The sequence below is a fragment of the Oxyura jamaicensis genome, chromosome 14 (genome assembly GCF_011077185.1).
Source record: "Oxyura jamaicensis isolate SHBP4307 breed ruddy duck chromosome 14, BPBGC_Ojam_1.0, whole genome shotgun sequence".
NCBI lineage: Eukaryota > Metazoa > Chordata > Aves > Anseriformes > Anatidae > Oxyura > Oxyura jamaicensis.
Window position 1 is genome coordinate 6089912 of NC_048906.1, and position 21249 is coordinate 6111160.

Sequence of the window (21249 nt, forward strand, 5' to 3'; positions counted from 1 at the left end):
TAATCTGAGGGATTATAGATATACCAACCCAATATTTTGCAAAGCATTTAGGTGAATGAAGGGTATCAAATCACTTTCCTTTGCTGAATAAAGAGCACTCAACAGATTCTTGATGCCTCTGCCATTCAAGCTAGGGAACGTTCATCTCACAGGGAAGAGTCTATCACTATATAAGATTCCTGTAAAAATTGACTATCACTAGAACAAAAATAAAATGTTAAAAACCCTTTATTTAAATTATCTGCATACCGATACCTCACGTATTGCTTTTATTTAACAGCAGCTTTCTAACCTATCAAGAGTACAGACTTCCCCAAAGTGCAATAAATTAAAAGTTTGACTTTTCTTTCTAATACACAAGATATATGCTGTCACCACAGCTTGTTTTTAAATAGGTAAGCCATCTACCAAGCTTGTACAAAATCCAGTATCAGCACAAGAAGTCAGAAAGGAAAGATGTTGAAAGATGTTAAGCAAATTAATTTCCTAGACACTTTACATTTTAGTCTACATTGATAGATGAAGATTAAAAAAAAATACAGAAGAGTATGAATGATTAACATTGAGACATTGTGATGCAAAATAAAAGCAAAAAAAAAAATGTCCAAGTCAACCTGCATAAGAAAACGTGTGCGAAATGGTCCTTGCTAGCCTTTTAGCCCTTGAAGACTGCATGTGCTCTGTGGTGTATGTTTCAAGCTGTTTCTTCCCCTTACAGTCATCACCTGTTGGTTGTGGTAACAGATGATTAATGGGACAAAACCAGGATCAAATCAAGATTGTTACAGGATAATTTGAACAAGTCTACTTCACAACATCGGTTACCAAGCCAAGAACAATTAAGCAAACTCCAACATACTAAAACTTGTCTGGGCTACAGTATACCAGGTAATCACTTTTCTCCCCTCTACACCTAAGCTAGAAGACAAGCATTTACTGTGTAGCTTCCATAGCTTCATTAGAGCAACACCCTAGTATACAGCCCAAGGCTAAAGGTAACAAAGTGTTATACTTACATATTGATTCCTCATTCACATCAAGATGGCTATCCTCTCTGTAAAACTCCTTTACATTCATGCCTCCACAGTAATCTGAGTGAGCTGCAATATATCCAGAAAGGATAAATGGAATGCAATTCTCAAGCTCAAAGCCCTTCAAATATCTAGATTTTAACTAAACTTGCTTGGTTCACTATTAAAAGCCATGTTACCCACAGGAAACCTGAAAAATGACCATGGAAGAAGTATACCCTTTGCAATCCTATTTCTTCTTCCTTAAATAAGAAGGGGCTTTTTGGTTCAAAAAAAAAAAAAAAAAAAAGAAAATCTTTCTGCTTCTTTTCAGATAGCAAAGTTAAATTAAAAAACAAATACTAAGTAACAATTCATCAAATCCTGAGTCTCTATTCCATCAGTCAAGTGAGCCACATCTTTGTGTTTTTATCAGAAATCTTAAGCGACTGAGAAGAGAGCACTGAGAGAAGCTATAGAGCACTGAGGCAGAGAGGCCAGGAAAACACAAAAGTTTTATACACACATAAAAATCAGTTACCTTCTATCTAGAGTGATTTAACTTCACTCATAGAGCATATGTTACAGAAGGAAAAGCAAAGAAGAATTGAACTTTTTCAAGGAAAACAAGATGTGCATTATAGTAACACAGAGCAATGACTGGAGTTTCAGTTTTACAAGACTGATCTAACCAAGCTTTAAGTGCAAAATGGCCTGAAAGATTCAAAGAAGTAGCCCAAACCTTGGCAGCCATTGAAAAGTTAAGATTCCACACTATCACACAAAACAGTTTTGAAAAACAACTTAAGCTTCTACCATCTTCTAGTAAAAATCAACATGGGAATCTTAACTGTAACACAGATGTCTCTCACATACCTGGATCCTGATACTTCCAAAACAGGGTGAAAGTATGAAAAGGGCAGCACAAGTGAGAGAATTAAAAAAATAATAAGATAGAAAGACAGGAGCCAGCCAAGACTATAAAAAAAGAACACCACAGTGCCATACATGAAGTCAGTAAGAAAAAACACAAAAGAAAGACACACTGGTTTTCTGTGGAGACCAAGGAAGACAACTGAAAAAGTACCTTTAAATTCATAACTCAGCTTCAGCAAAACCATTTGAAATAGTTGCACTAACAGGGATGCAAAAGATGTTGCAGTATGTTTGACCAATCGCAGAATCTTACTCATGAAGAAATAGGTGCCCCCTATTAAAAAAAGAAGTGCGAATACAAATTATTCACCTATTCACCTACATAAAGATGTATCTCTATTCGCTGATGACCATTAACTTGCAGAGAAGTGATGATGAAGCATCAAAAGCCTTAGCCAGGAGCATGACACTCAAGAAAGCATAGTCCGAAGAGTCTAGATGCATTTGGTATTACAGGTGGATGTTTTTGCAAGAACTATACATCCTGAAGAAAACGCCTTCAAGACAATGGCTTCAGTGCAAGTACTTTTCCTTAGTGAGAATTAAGAACTCCAGTGAATAGCGATGAATTCCTTGCTTACAGAACTAAGGATTTCTCAGCGATTTGAGCTGTCGATTGTGATTTTGAGAGTCACAACTCCAAACAATTTGGATTTACAAGGGATAGGATTTTTTACCTTCTTGCATTTACACTAAGGGAATAACATTACCGTAGAGGTCTGCCTCAAATGCTGAGGAGATTTCTCCTTAGAGCAGCAGGAACAAAAATCAGTCCTCTATAGCACTGCTTTCCTAGTATCACAGCCACATTCCAAAAACCTGCCATGAGTCTGTGCTGTCCCATCCCCAACTCAACCTCAATTGCTAGATTAGAGTTCAAAAGAGTATATAAAGATGCATTCACTTCTAAGATTATCCTCTGTGAATACAAACTCTGGAACACAAAAACTCTCATACAGTTTCAAAAACTATTTTGCCAAGACAACAGAATTCCTACCTGGGCTATACAACTTCCAAAAAGAAATACTTGTCTCAAAGTGTTTGAAGTTATACCTTACACTCCAAAACAGGTTTACTGCTACTGAAAACATGAATTATTCAAGAATAACACATTTACAGAATCCCTAAAGATGTTCCTTTCTAATTCAAGGCCTTTGAAGAAACAACACATTAGTGATCAGTGAGGACTTCCAACACTCAAGAAACTCAGGATGCTATGCAACAGATACAGAGACACAGCCAAGACATTGATGCCAACTATCCACTAGCCAGAGAATGGAAATTGCCTTGGAAAGGCAAAAAAGTCTTTTTTTTCCCCCAGCAGATTCACATGTTTTCAAGTTTCAAGAATATAGTCACTAAAGACTCTTTCCAAATAGACTTTAATCCCCTCTGGAGTTCAATTTTGAGTGGTTGAGGTTCAGCTCTTAAAAACCGCTCTAGTAGGCTAGAAGGTTAAGTAGAAAACCTATACAGAAGTAGACAGGTATCTCCAAGTTTTCTGGGGTAACAGAAACACTGCTAAGTAACAATTCTGCTCAGTCTTGAAAGTTCAAATCACTTAAAAAAATAATTGGACCGTATCAGAAAAAGTTTCCATTTGAAAATCCATTGACAGACACATGTGGGCTGATAGATCAAGAGACACTTAAATATCAATGCTGGTTACAACAGCACATTGTGTTTCATATCAGTTTGGACATGTAACTGATTAAGATACCATGAGTTTCAACTGATATAGAAACAGAAGTATTTCATACAATCCAATCTCTAGAATTTAATTATTGGTTAATATAACAGGGGAGGAAGAATACTTAAATAGCACTACATGGAAAATGCATCAATTAAGCCATATAACATTCTGCTATGTAAACAAAACACATGAGAAAGTTACTTACTAGATGTATGTTTCTGGCTCCTGTCCCTAGAGTAAATTCTGGAAGATGGCACATAAGAAGCTGATTTTGCTGTAAGAGCCTCCTTCCGTTCAGAAAGCATGCTGCAATCACTGCAAGTGTAGCCATTTATCATTGTGGTCTGTGTTTCTGCTGTTGCTATATCTCCATTTCCCTGTGTTAGCATAGTATCACTACCTAGCAAACCAAGAGTAGAAAATTCAGTGCAAAAATTACTGACTTCACTAGTTACCATTAAATAGAATGCACGGAAAAGCAAAAGGAAGTGTAGTTACCTTTAGGTTCGCCATCGTCATCAAGACCTTCAAAGAAGAAAAAAAAAAAGAAAAGAGTTCATTCCCAAATATAAGGAAGCCCCATGATCAACTATGATATCTGACATGAACTCAAATTAGGACTAAGATTAATTTTCTTTACATTAATTTTCTTTCTTTTCTTAAACGATTGGTATTTAACTTTTTTAAGTTTATCACATGAGCAAAGCCTATTATTAATATAGTAGGGCAACAGTTAATAAAAAGCATTCTATCACAAAAGCAGCAAAACATGAATGACAACTACATTTTCCCTTAACTCCCATTTGACTTCAAATCAGCTAGTTACAAGCTTATGCTGTTTTTGTTGCTTAGAAATTAAATTACACTTTGGTACTACCATGTTTTACGATTCTGTTTCAAGAGACAAGTAATCTAAGTTTTAGCATGCATTCTACTAAGTTCGAAACAATTCTTCACATTAATACTCTCAAGAGGTCACAAGCATACTGACTAAAAACAAAGTAATCTGAACTGGGAGATACCATTAGCCACTGATCTCCTGCACAATACTTTATATAGTTAACTCCCATATCTTCCTCTTCAGTGAAAAAAGACTCCAGAAAAGCATAGCTGTACATACTTGCTAAAACAAACCAACCAATGACACACACAAGAAATCTCTTGGGAAATCCTGAAGTACTGCTAGGTTAAAGCTTTCAGATTAAGGTATTTTAAGTTCAAACATACTACTGCCTATAACAAAGAAGAAAATCCTTGTCCTTTGTTTTTTCAAGAGAAACTTCATCAAGTTATGTGTTTATTCTATGCACATTTTGAAATGATAGAGACAAAAAATAGAATTTAGAGTTCATATCTATAAATCTATACCATTTATGGTGTTGTGTCACATGATTGTGTACTTTTGGTTTATATATCAGCTACACCGTGCAGCATGTCCCGATGTTGACTAAGCCAGCAAAACCAAGTTGCCTGAAGGAAATTTGCACTCCAGAAATCTTAGCAAGCAGACACCTACAGCACAAGTCAAAGTAGGTGAAGGTGTTTGGGGGCAGGGTGGAAAAACAGGTGGGGAAGACATGGACATATGTTTATACACACCAAACCATGTGGTCTTCACAGTTTGATATGACCAATAGCAATCATTACATACCCCAGAAATGATCAACTGCTGTCTGCTCTCGAATCGAAGATTCATCCAATACTGTGGACACCATGGATGTATCAGTGGTATGGCTATTGAAACTGCTTTGGCTATACATGGGAGAGCTGAATAGGGTTTTCCTTGGTGTGTCTCTCACACTGCCGGATTGTTTATTTGTACTTTTGCGCTGCCTTACCACCCTAGAGAACAAAGCAAAGATAAAAGAGACATAGCACTAAAGATACAAGTTTGTTTTTAATAAAGTCAAGCTTTTTCAATACAGATACGACTAGACAAATCAGGCTTCAGAGAAAATTCTCACTTTAAAGCATCTACAGTTCTGCAAAGACTTCATTATAAACCACATAATGAATAACATTTTCAAAACTACGATAGTAAACATTGAGAACAATGAATAAAACAGGTAAACTATTTTTGTACTATCATGTTCAAACAGCAAGTCTCAAGACTCCAATAAATTGTGATTATAAAAATGCTTACTTAGAAGACTGTTCTCTGAAAGTCACGTTTCCAGAGTAAGAGCTGTCATGAAGGGTATCACTTCGGGCATCATCTGTTTTATTAAATCCTGCCGCAGCTAACCGTAAACTACGCCGTGACATTCTTGGTGAATCAAATACTGGATCTATTTTGTGTTCAATTTCAAAATCCAAAGCATCTGAAGAATAACTTGAACTAAAACAAAATAAGAACAGCAAAGTTACCAGGGTTGAAAAGAAAATTCTTCTAGAAAAAAAAAAAACACATGCCATTCAAGCTAGATTAAGTTTCCATTAAAAATAGTTTATCCCTGGTTGTGGAGCAAACCCCACAAGATATGCTGTGTTACTCAAACAGTTCAGGAATATGTAGGTATTCAAGGTTTCCCAAGCAATTCCTATTCCGCGTTTAACAATGGAAAGCAAATCACAATTAGAAAGAAACAACTACCACGGAAAGCACATTTGCAGTTGACCCAGAGGAAACATTCATAGTGCAGCCCCAGACACACAGAACTTTTGAGACCAATTGAGGAGACGAAGCCATTTATGACAAAGTTTCTTTATCATGCCTAGCAGCAAGTTAAAAATCATGGTACACTCTAGGTACACAAGGTAAAGTTTCATTTTCAGGTGTTTTTTTTTTGTTTAAGTTTTGTTTCATGTTTCATCACACAAAAGGCAAATTTACACACAGACAAGCTTCACACCAATATCCCAGGAACACTATACACACCTTTACACTTAATTCTCTCAGAATCCTCCTGAAAACTCGCAACAAAGACAAAGCAGCAACACAAGGCAAATATAAACAGATTAAGCAGAAGAATCAGTAAGACACGCATTTATTAAGAGAGGTTTAGCCTTGAGCTAAACTTGCACTCACAACGAATGGAAACATTCAGTTATGTAATTGAGCAGAGCTTGTCATCATAGGGCAGCATGCAGCAGGCCAGCTCCTAAAACCACTCAGCCCTGTGAACCAAAGTGTCTAAACTTGAAACGCTCTAGGTCAGTGTACCAACGGAGTCTGTCCCCTGTTGGGCCACAGAAATATGTAGAGCTGTAACAGAAGTTAATACTCCTGGGGTTGGGTTTTCTTTTTTGAGGGGAAAAAAAAAAACAAAACTGAGAAACGTATAAAGTACTGAAGCAGCCTTCTCACCAAAATCCCTAGAACGAACAAACAAGTTAGAGCTGAGCAAATATTCTGTGCAATGAGAATTTGAAATGGATGCTTTCCCGTTTTAAGAAGGCATACAAACAGCTGCTGTAAAACAAATTTTTGCAAAACCAACCTTTCTGATGCAAACAATTATCTTAGGAGTCAGTAAAAATCACAGAACATTACAAAGTAATTGTATGGTAAGTAGTGCATTACTCTGGCATACAGCTAAATTAACATCATAAGTCCTCCTACCTACACTTACAGCAGTGACTTAATTCTGATGAGGGGGTGCTTGTGAAGCAAGTTTCTTGATTGCTCCACAATGTGAAGTAAAGCACGTAACACGCAACTGAGTTAGAGCACGTGAACTGAATTTCTTTTGCCTTAAAGAAACTAGTTGCTTTCCTGCAATGTGCTGAGTTCGGTGCTCCAGCAGCAGAGGACATTCAGCCCACAGAACCAGACTAGGGTTTGTCTGGAATAGCTTCTTCTATTGCCCAGAGGTAGGCAGATATTACAGCAGGTGTCTGGCACTACCTGCCTGATTGTACTGATCTGCTTGCTAATGCTGCCATGCACAGTGCAACCTTGGGCAAGGCAGGAGCCTTAAGCATGGCTTAAGATCAATCTGGCATACTTTACTATATACATTATGCTGATTAATCCTTCCTGACATTTGGGGTGAGGGGAAAAGGAAACAGACAGGAGTGTCCTCATGTGAGAACAGACTTAGTTTTCATCTGGATAGGCACAGAAGAATGTCATTTATAGTGTTTTCAAACATGGTACATTTAGGCAGCTTGCATTGTGAGAGATGTGAAGAGAGAATACAGATTAAATATGGCCCTTCCTGTTGTTCATTCTAAAAGGACTAGCCTCAATAGTTTACTGTTGAATGCCTCCCTAAACAGTTGTTTCAGAACTCAGTTTTGCTATTTACACTTGCCACTATCATTTGCTTTGCCTCATCTTTGCCCAATGCTTCTTACAGACACTCAATTCACAAGAACACAAAGTACACAGGACAAGCTGACAGCTGTAAGCAACCTCAATTTGTTTCTGTTTGCGAACACTTGCTGCTATTAGGTATGTCAGTGAGCATTTGTATCAATTTGGGTTCAATACACAGCCTGGAGTTGGGCTCTACTACCTAAAAAAATAAACATATAAAGTCACTGTACCTTTTCCTCTAAACTTAAAAAAAAAAAAAAGCTTCTCTTGCTTATGCGGGGAAATAATTCTTTTCATACTGAAATAAAGTCTCCAAAGGCAGGACAGTATCTAGACATCTATCTTGCCATCGCACTCTCCACGTTTTGGGAAGCAGATTTTTTCCTTCCACCAAAGGCATTACAGCAAACAAAAAACAGTCCTTTCTTTCAGGAGACATAAGTGAACCTGTACATGGATGGCTCCTACCTAGTATGTACAGCTAGCCAAAAAACATTAAAGGCAGGATGCAGTTAGCCTACTCTGCTAGGTTACCTAGGAGACAGTGCAGATGGGTTCCTTCCCCTGACAAGCAGCTCCCTCAGCTGCGGGCAGACCTGCTGACTTATCCAGTCTTACATCTATTTCCAGCTTCTTAGCTGTTACCTTGATACCTCCTTCACAAGAGATCTGCAGAGTAAGAATGCCCTAGAATTCAGTGGGGTTATTCTCAAGTTGTACCTTTACAAGTTGCATGAGAATGACATCTGCCATTTTTAGCACACATACACGTCTAGAGGACAGCATCATGTATGTTGTGAGTATTCCTCGGAACAAAGTGGGCATTAATGCTCTTGATTTGTTAAGATCACAGTAGAAAAATGTTATAGTTCACTTAGGTGTAAACAGACACCATAAAACACAGACACAGGCATACAAACAGTATACGACTGTTTATATGCCTTCTGACCAAGGCCTCACAGACTCACAGAATGGCTTGGGTTTGAAGCAGCCTTAAAGACCACCCAGCTCCACCCTGTGCCGTGGCAAGGATGCCACCCGCTAGGTCAGGGTGCTGTCCAACCTGGCCTTGAACATCTTCAAGGCATTACTTACAGCAACTGACCAAGGGCGCTACTCTAGTCCCAGAATACACAAAAAAAAAGTCACTTACCTAACTACTTTACTGAAAGATGAATCCTGATTTAATGCTTTAGGACAAAATTAAACCGAAATTTTATCATTTTAATTCAGGCTCAGAAGAAAAAGAAGTGTAGAGGTACCTGAATTGACAAAAACATCTCAGAAGATGTTGTTTCAAAAGATCTCAAGAGGAGAGATCAGCCTCAAGAGGGGGCGTAAATTACATGTTGACGAGCGATTCGCAAGTCTAACTCGCATTTTGAGGAGGATAAAAGGTTATTTAGCTGTATCAGTTTAATGTTTTTTCTGATATGGACTGAAAGAGTACAAGCACAAAGCAGAGGCACTACAAACAGCTATGAATACACAGCGATCCCTCTGAGTATTAATAGAAATTCTATTAATAGTTTATAACCAACTCTATTAATAGCTTTATGGCATCTGGATTCATTAAACTTTTTTCCAATGCTATACACACCAGCAAATTTTTTTAAAAAAAGCTCACAAACAGATTTCGTAAAGATGGAATTGTCAACGTCAGAACAAGCCTTATCAGGATATAAGAAAGCAAACACAGGCAAGGATGGAAGGAATGAACTTCGCCATGAAAACACTTCTGATTAGCAACTCCCCTAACTCACCCTTTCTTCAGGTTATTCCAATATTAATTGACACAACGCTGAAAAAATTACATGAGTAATACGTGGCTTTCTGCTGATTCAGCATGCAGACTGCAGTTTACTCTTAACACCTTGAAAGCAGGCATTGCACCAAGCAGTTTTCCCCCATTATTTTAGGATTTTGGGTTTCATATAAATTTTCCAAGAGAAAATGTTAGAGTGCTGTCTAATCCTTTGTTCCTATACAATAGTTGCAATGAGAAAATTTTTACCTAGTTCAACTATACCTGCCTCCATTAAGGCCATTTTTAAATTTCAGCTTAGCAAGCTCTGTTTTAACACAGCAAAATAGGATGCCAAAAAGCTCTGGTAAGTGTAACCCTCTCCTTCTATCAATGATTCTTCACAATATATCAGCTTTGCAATGTAATAATCTTTGTTTACATAGGAAGTCAAACACTTTCTACATACTTCACTTTCCACACAAAAGCTACTAAAGTTAGAATGAACTATACTTCAAATTCCCAATAGGACTTATCATTCTGCATCCTCCCTTCCTGGCAGGCTAATCTTGCTCGTATGGTATTCCTGTCCGCTTCAGTGGGAAGCAAACTCATAGCTGACAAAATAGTAAGTGAGGAGACAAACCTAGGTCAGAATGAAATTAACATGGGGTTAGAACAAGCATGCCACTGAAGTTCACATTCCTAATAGTTTTCAGAAGAGTATTAAAGCGTAAATAATTTAAAAAAATATTGATAACTGAAGTTAGTACTAAGATCTTCTAATTCTCTCCTCTGCAAGAAAGGTTAGTTCCTGTGGAGAAGATTGTAGTGTTGAACATAGTATTGTTTCAGACAAATGTAACAACACAGGAAAAGAAATCAAATTAGATGACAATTGCACAGCTCAGTTTAAGAAAGATATGCTCACACAGACATCAAATCACCATCTACACAACTGAAGGAATCAAAGTCATCTTCTATTGTCCAGCAAGCCCTTTCTTGAAATTAGCAAGCACACTTGTATTTAATCAACATTTAACCAATTGTTTTTGAGCTTCAAGAAGAGATGCAATTTGTTTTAATTGGTACAACATAAACACATTCCATTTTGCAAGAGCTTCTGACAGTCTATAGTTAAGGAAATGACACTCCCCCAGATGAAAAAGCTACACAGTTTTAGAGTATACAAAAGCAATAGTATTAAATTATACAATTTTGCCAATTCCTGGCTTATTGGCAAGTAGTCAAGTATTCTGAAAGCTAAATACTAGATTAACACACATTAAATACATAATAATGATTTACAAGCACAGAATAGAAGAAGAATCTTAATGATTTTTTTAAAATCCTAAAATAGCCAGACCAGTAACTCAGACCCATTCATGCATACTTGCTTCAAAATGCCTCTATTAATTCAACAGGAAAAACTAGATGGATTTAATCAGCAGACAATCTCCTCTATTGGTATTCAAAAAACTCAAATGGGTATTGCATCTATTTTGAATAGCATAATACTGAAAATAGTAAACACACTACAGAGTTTTCTGAAAACTGAAGTGTCTAATGGTCAGTTTAATAAAGACACAGGGAAAAACCAAGCTCATTAGAATACAGATTTTTGTATTTGCACAACAAGCGATTCTGATTTTAAAGAGTGATCAATACACAACTTCCAGCCAAATTCCACACTAGCTGCAATAAGGACATATTAATCAGTATTTTAGAGTGGAAAATAACACTAAGTCACAAAAGCAAACACACACAACTTGCAATACAAACAGAAACATCTAAGAATTTAGCGATATTTAGAGAGCGAACAGAAATCGTAACTAGGTGGAGACCAGTTTATTCATAGCAACTAATAAACACTGAGTCACATCAGTCATTGTGCCATTAGTTCAGCATGTATCCTTTCCTCCACTTGGGACACCAGTTATTTTCAAAACAGATGTGTTAAGGCATGCTTCTTTAAAGAGGCTGTCTACTTACCGTGAAAGCTATACTCTCCAGAATTAACAACAGTCAGAGAACAGACAGTTTCTCTACAAGAAGAAAAGAGTTCTCACCTGAGTGCATATGTATAGCCAGTGTTCTCTGGCACACATTGGGGAGGAGTATACATGTGAAGTCGTGAAAAATCCATGTTGACTGTTTCAAATCATACTGTAAAAGGTGAAAATAAAGCAATGCAATGACTTAAAACTATGTAAAGCCAATGTAAGAGCCCTTGCATTGTTCAGCCTGTGTTATGAAGTATTGAAATAATAAAAGCTGTTACCAAAAATATGGAGCTCTCAGTATTTCAGCAGTATTGCTGCTAGTGCTAGATAGCCCTTATCATTACAGCATGAAGCTCAGTGTACTTCTGACTGCAGTTGGGTGTTGTTTTTTTTTTTTTTTTTTTTTGATACTCTATTTTTGGCAATTTCCGAGTTCCCTGGAACATTACTGTAGCGTCAGCCAAGTCTTTATCACCACTGAACTACACCAATTCTCTATGAACTAAGTGATGCTGCCAGCCCCAAAAGTTAAAAATGTAGATTTTAACATCTTGCCTTGCTGTCTCTTCATTATGAGTTTTGCTTCAAAAGCCCATTTAGCAATGCACGGGCTGTTTTGTGCACTAACAAAGTGTAATACATGAAACTTGAGAAAGTTTTTACATATATTCAAATCATTTTATTCTATAACCTTTGAACACCATCCAGTAAGCAGCAAGGTTCCCTGTGTTTCATATTAAATTTTATTTATTCTCAATTAACTTACTCCTGTCATAGAAATACTAACACGCCCTAACTGAAGAGCCAACTGCAAAATGACTCACGTGGCTAGAATTTTCCAGAGTGCCAACCACTTAAAGAAAACACACACACTGAACAAAAACAAACCCAAAAACTTGTAAAAACTCTTCACAAGGTCTTCGAAAATATATTAAATTTAGGAAGGGAAAAAATGATGTATCAAGAAACTTGCATGACTATTTGTAGTGCTATATAAACTTTGACTTTTAAAATATCTGCAAAAAAGCTTAATACTGTCTCTACTCAGTTACAAGAAAGATGTTTTGCTTTTCTAGAAAATAGTCTTTGATTGTAGGTTACTCATGGTTAACAAGTAGGGACCAGGCTATTCTGGAATCGCATGGTTAGCAAAGTGGAATCCTATCTATTTTCAGATTAGATATGGCTCCTGTTTCAGCAGCAGTAAGAGATATTCCACACAACTGTATTGACATGCCTAAACTAAAATGAAAATATCCCTAGCTACATTGTAATCAAAACATCAACAACTATCTCATTTTGGGGTTGTTTACTATGCTGAACTGAGTTTTCATTTGTATAGTGGCCTACACATAAGAAATAAGGACAAAAAGAGTCACAGGTACAGCTAATGTCAGTTCAAAAGGAAATCTCTGCACATAACACTAAAACACCGCTCTTTGCCACTCCACCTGCAGCCCCCAAATCCTGGTATCAGGTTGGATGGTAAGGCCGGGTTGGATGGGGCTTTGAGCAGCCTGGTCTGGTGGGAGGTGTCCCTGCCCATGGCAGGGCATTAGAAGTAGGTGATCTTTGAGGTCTCTTCCAACCCAACCCATCCTACAATTCTGTCAATAGGGTAGGGGGATATTTCCACTGCTACTGACAGGTGTTCCCCTCTTGTTTTTACATCAAAAGTTACAGGCCTAAACACTAGGTTTCTGAATGCTAGCACCTCCCATGGATTTGTGGTGTTAATGAGAAATAAGATCTCTGGCGTCTGCTCTTTACACACTAGTTTTTGAAGATTAGAAAAAAAGGCATTTCCATTAAGTCATCTTTCTCTAAATTTGCTTCACTTGTCCCAGAGCCATAATGCTTTCACTGGCTTGTGCATCACATTTGTTCTTGCTTAGAGGAAGTTTGACTCAGTAGTGCAGAAGCATTAGCAAAGCAGTCTAATTCTTTGCTAGAATAAGCAGCACATACTGCTGGAATAAACAGCAGCCGCTGCCATAGTTCAACAAACAGAGCTCATTTTAGAGCTTAGAAAACTGAGACCAGAGAGCAACGAGCCCCCCAGTAATGAATACAGTAAATTTCAAGTTGAGGGATGTTGACATTGTGCCATCCATAAGTCCAGTCTAAACTGGCAATTCAACAACTGATGTCATGCTCCTGACATCCAGCAATATTTTCCCACATAGGGAACTTGCTCGCATAGCCTAGCTTTCCATAGCTACCAGCCCTCCCTGGGTCTGCTACTCATGTGGGCAAGGCAAAGGCAGACCAAAAAATAACATGCTGGCTCAGTTGTTTTTCCCGTTCTTTTTGCCTTCCCCAACAGTTCCCTCTTTACTTGATTTCTGAAGAAATCAAATGCTAGAATTGCCGTTATTTTATTTGATGAAGTTTGAAACATACCATTAAGCTACGTAAAATGCATACTTGACAATGGTATTGCTAACTGAAAAGGCTTGTATGCATTAATGCCTTGGTCTATTAAGAGTTGGCTTTCATAGCACCAAGTAGGGACAAGGAGTTCACCATCTAAACATCCCACAGCTAGAAATCACTCTTAGAAAACTTAGGGACTTTGGCTCACTGTTGGTCTGATACTCTAAAATTAATTCAGAATAAAAGGAAAAATCATTTACTCAATTTTTCAAAGTAACAAAACTGCCCTGATTTAAACAGAACTTGAAAATAATTTTAATAGATATAACCACAACTTTCAAAAATAGGCACCTAAAATCTACTAAGAAGCTGGATTTAAAAACAAACAAACAAAAAAAAACCACAACCTTGCTACTTGCTCAATAGTCTAATTTTAGGTAGCCATTTCTTTAAGACTTCCTCCCCAAACAAATAATCAGCCCACATTATTCTTAAATATTCTCCATACTTATTACAGCAGAACTTTAAACTAAAGAGCAGACCAGGTGTGGTGGGTGGAAGACAATAACTTCCTCTAATTTGTTCACTCTTGTTTGACAGCACTCTAGCATTCACCCATCCCATTAATTCCTCCTGTTTATGAAACTTCCATGTACAACTGGAGCAGAAAAAAGGCATGCTAACAGAATAGTTTGGAATTTCAAAATCCCAAAACCTGGCAGGGGACATGAGAGGTAGCCTCAGTACTTATTTCCAGTTTCATCATTTTCAGGGGCTCACCAGCCTTCTGACTCGGCTACCATAGACCTGTCTGGACTAGGATTCATGCAGGCTTTGAGTACCAGTTTTGTTGGAAGCATTACTAGGCCCAGATTTTAACTACACCTTTTTTTTCCCTTTAGAAAGCCCATAAAGCATATTTTTATTACTACTTTTTTAAGCAGTTAGGTATGTTTTTAAGACAACTTAAAGGCAACTGAAGAGAAGCACACATTTAATCTGAATCAGAAGCAGCAACTAGATATCCCTGTCATACCACTACCTCAACTTACAGACCAGCTTCCATGTTCCTACAGAGGAGACAGCTGGACTATCTGCTTTTAAGGGAAGCAGACAAAAACAGTCATCTCAAGCATCATCTCTCTCTTGCTATTCAACTGAATGAGTCTTCAAGTAAGTCAGCAGAGTAGAAGGGCAGGAAAGACAAAGTTCTGAGCTGGGCAGAACACAAGGAAGCCCAGGGACTCTAATCAGTGCTGAACTGAGCTTTGAACAAAGCTCGCTGGCTGTCTCCAGAGGATGTTGACTATGAAGTGTCTGAGTGACACCACCCCGTAAGCCTGTTTACCTAACAGAACTATACACTTGATCATAACTTTCAGCATCAAACCACCTCAATAAAATCCTAGCAGCACTGCTGGAAGCTTCCTTGGTTTTATTGCTGTTGATAGGGGCCTTGGAGCACGAAGTGTCACAAGAGGGAAGGCAGCCCCAAATACACATTGTATATACACTACAGATATGTACCAAGGACAAGGATAACCTCCACATACTCTTTTTTGGGGGTACATAGACAAACATACTTTCTAGGCACTTTCTAACGCACACCCCTTGCGACAAAGGAAGCGGTAGATGGCCGTATCGCAAGTGGGACCCTGGCAGAGAAGAAAGACTTATCAGGAAGTCTGCTACAGAGCAGAAAACTGAAACTGAATTTCCCAAGGCCCGTAAAACTTTTGTAATTGCTGGACTACACTGTGACAGAGGACACAAAGGAAGCAAGCTAGGACTTTTGTAATACTTTAGCATTTGGGGGGGGGGGGGGGGATCATGAGTACTTATCAGTAAAATAAATCAGCTGTCTATAGCAAACTGACAGTTATGTCACAAATCAGGAGTGAGAAAGTTTGCAACAACGTTCAGCTTATATTATAGATTACAAGGTTGGCAACAAATGATGTATTTAAAGCCTGAGAAAGATGTCAGCAGTACTACAAGTAAAAACTATCCTACCCTTATATTTTAAAGCAAATAAACTTATTTAAGCAATTTTGATTTAAAGACCACAAAAACTACTCAACTTTTGGGCAAAATTATTAACAGCAATGGAAATAGAGCATGTAACCTTAGCAGTTCCTGAGAGCAACCTATTTTTACTTGTAATTTCAAATTTTATTCTAGTATTCAAAATAACAGAAAAAATTTATTCTTTGTATAAAAGGCAAAATAATTATACTCCATGAAGTATGTTTCCATATATCCAAATAACTACAAGTTTAAACAGGCTGAAGAGCAAAGAGCTCCATGCTAAATCAACATTTTATTAAAATACACATTCTTAAAAGATCAGCATTCTTTTAAAACAGAAGCAAACGAACAAGACAGTAATCAAATTCACGTTTTAAACTACACGTTACCGCTGAGTGTTGTAAGAGAGATCCCCAAACACAGCTGTCAAGCTGTAACGCTAGTAACGAAGAAGAGGTTTTTCACAAAGCAGTAATAGGGAATATTCGCTGTAAGCCCCCCTTTAAATGGCTTTTGAAGAGAAGGCTGATAGAAACCAGCCATACATGCAGCTACAGCGAAGCAATAAACACGGCTGCTCATTGTTTACACACACACAGCACCCGGAGCGCTGCATGGCAAGGCACTGAGTCACTTTATAAAGGAAGGAACCTCCACACTGTCTCACAGACAGGCACCGGGTTATTTTATAAAGCAGGGACCTCCACATCATCCCCCAGCCAGGTACAAGGAGCCCAAAGGCGAGGCCGGACGCCGCTAGCGAAGCGGCTCGGCACCCGCCGCGGACCTGCCTCCATCGGGTTCCAAGAGCCGCTCCAGAAGCCCGAGCTCGCTCGCTCACTCACGCAGCTCGCCCGGCCGCGGCCCCCCGCGAATGGCGGCGGTGCAGAGACCCAAGAAGAGCCCGGTACCGGCCCGGAGCGGAGCCGGGCTCTGCCGGCCGGGTGCCGGGCGTCCCACGGGCCGGCCCCACCGCTGCTGCCGAGCGCTGAGGGCAGCTGGCGCCGGGCGCCGTCGCAAAATGGCCGCCCGGGCCCACAAAGCCCGCAGGCCGCGGCAGTCGGGGGCGGCCGCTCCGAGCCTCCCGTGCCACTCAGAGCCGCGCTTGGAAGCCACTGGACGAGGCCACTGGGGCCAGCCCTCGCCGCTCTTAACCCCTAAGCTTCTGGGAACAGGACGGCGGGAGGGATTCGCTCTTTCGAAGCGCGGATTTGCGCCGCGTGCTCGTGCGCTGAGGGGAAGCTCGCTGACAGATAGCGAAAGGCGCGTTGTGCTCAGCATCTCGCGCTCTCCATTTACGTAATAAAATAACTTCAATATCAACTGTCTAACAACAAAAATCCAATCCAGCATCCCACTCGGTATCCGGCTCCCAACTCTTTACCTGTATACCCTCCAAAATCCTCAACTTCCACTCACCAAACCACGTGTCAGAGGAACAGCATAGCCACAGTAGGTGACGTATCACAGTTGAAAGAAGCCTTGATGACAGAACTCTACAATAAAGTGATCACTTACAACATACAAGCCCCACAGCTCACTTTCCTGTTATTAAAATCAACAAATATGAATACAGCCTTACAGGTGAGTGATGAAATTAGTCACTGGCTTGTAAATTCCACAGAAGCATGAACTTCTAACAGCCAACTCCAAAGCACTAAGATTAGCAAATTTTAAAAAATAAGCAAAAGTGAGATTTCGGTTTCTTTTTGTGAAATGATAACCAGAAAAAAGCAGAGTGAGATACAGGGATTGTAAGCACTGCAGAAACACTGATCCTGAAGTTTGCTATCTAAAATTTTCCTTTTCTGTAACAGATTATAGACTTGTAGGTTTGTTTTTAATAAGTTAAGAGGAGACAAAGTAGGGGAAATCAAGCAGTTTTTCTTTTCAGCCAACATAAAACTTTATGAGACCACCACAAAATAGCCACTGCATCTAAACAGTTCCATGTTCCACCAGCCCCCATCATTACAGGGCAGTACCAAGCCTTGCCACCACATGCCAAACACACCTCTACAATCCCAAAGTGAACCCAATACTGAGCTATATGATATTCTGTAATACAGCCACAGGCACAGCTGATGCCTCTTTAATAACACGCTCCCTACAGGAGCAGGGCACGGACAGGAGCCGTGCTGAGGTACCAGCCTAAGGGGGCACAGTCCAGGCAGGACCACAGCTTTGATTACAGCCCATCAGCTCCACACTGAAGCCAAGTGACCGTACTATACCAAGCACTAAAGCACACTTACCAGCTCCCCCAAAAATCAGCGTGTGAAAATCTTGGTTATTGTTACTTCAAAGAAAAACAAACAAACAAAAAAAAAACACGCCAAGAGCCAGGCCAAGGGGAACCCAAGCGGCAGCTAGCTAAGGCAGAGATTTCCCGCTCCTGTTCCAGCTCCAGCAGCACTGATTCAAACAGCTTTGGGCGCCAAGCGGAGGCCAACACCTGACCCAGTAACTGCAGCCTGCCTTCCTGCGCCTCCCCGCGCCCTGCCGCCCGCCCCCGGGGGACTACAGGGGCTGGGCCGAGACAGGCACGCTCAGAGCCCAGGGAGAAGCCGATGCGAAGGGAACAAACGGCGACAGGGCGAGCCGAGGGCTCCCCGGAGGGCGGCTGCCCAGGGCAGGCCGAGGCGGTTGCTGCCACCGCCTGTCAGCGGGCGAGGGGAAGGAAAGCGCGGCCGCCACCGGGGTGAGCTGCTCGCCAGCCCTCCTGCTCCGAGGAAAGGCGGCTAGAGCCGCGAGGGGAAGGGGAGATATCCGCCCGCCCATGGCCCCTTCCCGAGGGGAGGCTCCGCCTGCCGGGCGAAGGGGCTACGGAGGCGGCTGAGGAGCGGCCGGGGGGACCGCGGGCAGGGGCCGGTCGTTACCTGGCGCCGGTGAAGCGAGGGAAAGGCAGAGCCTGCGGCGGCGGCAGCAGAGATTGGCCTCGCCCCGCCCGCTTTACCGAGGCCGCCGGGAGCCCCCGCCCGCCCCGCCCGCGCGGTGCCGCCGGCAGGGGCCCGCCCTTGGACCGGGACAACGGCTCCGGCCCGCCGCTGCCTCGCCGCTCCTCCGTCCCTCACTCGCCGAGGTCCCTGAGGCGGCCCAGCCGCTGCTCCTGCTCCGGGCTCTGCCCGCCGGGCGGCCCCAGGCCTCGGCGTCCCCCTCAGCAACGTGTAGCCGTGAGGCCTCGGGCAGCTGCGAGTGAAAAATGCCCGCTAAATGGGTAGCCAAGCAATTCGGTTTTGGTATTTCTTTCTCTTGCCGCTTTCCGGTGGGACTTCCAGGCCCTCGCACAGCACTCCCCACCCAAAGCCCTGGCAGTTTCAAGTGCTTTGGAGCTTGTGCTCTGCACAAAAGAGCTCTGCCTGTGCCAGCATCAAACCCCAGTAACCACTGGACTATTGCGCTAAAACAAAATGTCACGGACCTGTTTTCAGCAAAGAAGTCGATGCTCGAAACAAGCCGTTGTGCTCAAATATTTAGGGAGTATATGCAAATACAGTCAATGTGAAATCTGTGGCCCGGTTACTTTTTCTTCAGTCTCCCCAGACCTAAGATGGGCTTCGTGCTATGATGCACTGCACTCGGGAACTGCACAAATGGCAGAACAGGGTATGGGTAACTTAATATGTAATCAGCCCAAAAACTTTTATTTACTCATGTTCAAGAGAAATGACTCAGCCTGTTAGGAAAGACTGGGTCATAAATATGACACTATTAAATAAATAAAGAGGCTCTGTGTACTTGTTTGGATGCAAAATTGGTGAGAAGTTAGAAGATGGAAAAGTAACATAAGGACATTCAAATAAGACATCATCTAACATCTATGTTGTACCGACTTTAGGCAATGATTGTTTATTTTAAAAGAGCTATGCTCTAGTTATATGAAAATTTTAAGACACTGTAGCTAAAGTTGAGCTGATCCCAACACCTGAAAGCTAGCACATAATTTGGTAAGACACTCAGCCAGTCACAACCTCTCAGTAGATGGCTGAATACTTTGCAAAAAGGTGAGTTACCTCACTCTGCAGACTATACCTTCTCTTTCTGTACTTTGCAACTGTTCTTGTGTCTTTGGAGTAGAAAATGCACAAGACAGAACAAAAATCACTGAACTTAAATCTCTCTGAAAGTCTTTGGTGGTACAAAGCCAGGTCCTCTCAGGATCTTCTCCACCCGTTCCACTGGAGCCCTGCCAGGGCAGGGTGCACTCTGCTCTGGCAGAACAAAGCACGTATCACTCCCTGGGCACTGCTCCAGCTCCCCAGGCTGCTGCATCTTGTCTTGGGCAGCTGTTTTTCCCTCAGAACCAGGCCAAGAGGCTTGAGAAGGATGGCTTAAATTCAGCTCTGCCTCTGCTCCCTGGCTACGAGGAGCAATGGAGCCTTTATCTTCTAGAATTTAAGTGTAACTTGGTCCAATATTCCAATTTTGTTAAAATATACCAGCCGATACTTAATTTTTCCACAGTTCAGAAAAAAAAAAAAAAAAAAGACGACTAGCAAATAAAATTTTTTCAGCATCCAACAATGAGCTCTGAACATAAAATGGGCTCAATTTTATCAGCTAAATTGAATTCTGTAGAAAAATGGTCAATAGGAATAAAAATAGATAATATTGCAAGTGTTTCAGTTTTGATGCTCTAGAAAGCAGTTATGTATTTAGGAAAAAAAAAAAAAAAAAAAAAAAAGCTTTGTTAACTGACACCAGGTACAGGGAAACTACAATACATGGCCAAAACAATCCAAGGTCCACATCTAGTTACCCTCTCTTCCCACATTCTTGCTTTCTCCCCTTCCTATTCCACTGTGATTCCCAGTGCATTCCTGCACTCACACCTAGCAAACCTGTTCTGCTGTGTTCTTGCCCTTGCTATCAACCACAAAGTTAGAGGTACCCACAGCAATTAAGGGTGTGAGCTGAACATGACAATGACCGGTGCAGCAAGGAGTTTCTGAGTGGTAAAACTGGACATGACACACTGCTGTGAATGTGGGAAAGGCTAAGGGCCCAGGGAGCTCAGCAGCTGCATGGGGATGGCCTCTGGCTCCAGGGTCTTGTGGCAATGTGTGGCAGGGATGTACTGGGCAAAGGGGATTGTGTAGAAACACTCCTTAGTGTGAGGAAGTGTGGTGACATTTATGTCCATGATTGAGGAGAAGATGATGTTTGTGCATTAGTATGAAAATTGCCTAAAGTATCTG

At 40.8% G+C, this 21249-nt stretch overlaps 1 protein-coding gene across 18 annotated transcripts in view; it reads right to left on the reverse strand.

Moving 5' to 3' along the window:
- SUN1 (Sad1 and UNC84 domain containing 1) overlaps positions 1 to 19039 on the reverse strand; it is a 30716-nt gene extending 11677 nt beyond the window's left edge. For 3 of the 18 annotated variants that reach the window (XM_035339769.1, XM_035339767.1, XM_035339764.1), the window contains exons 1-8: positions 16839 to 17015; positions 11714 to 11810; positions 5783 to 5977; positions 5291 to 5481; positions 4140 to 4164; positions 3845 to 4050; positions 2098 to 2220; positions 1017 to 1100 (exon numbers count right to left, since the gene is read on the reverse strand). In XM_035339769.1, the coding sequence (XP_035195660.1) occupies positions 1017 to 1100; positions 2098 to 2220; positions 3845 to 4050; positions 4140 to 4164; positions 5291 to 5481; positions 5783 to 5977; positions 11714 to 11790 (901 nt within the window). In that variant the 5' untranslated portion in view covers positions 11791 to 11810; positions 16839 to 17015. The other 15 variants (XM_035339773.1, XM_035339771.1, XM_035339770.1 and 12 more) reach the window with 11 other exon arrangements.
- Between the last annotated feature and the right edge of the window lie 2210 nt (positions 19040 to 21249).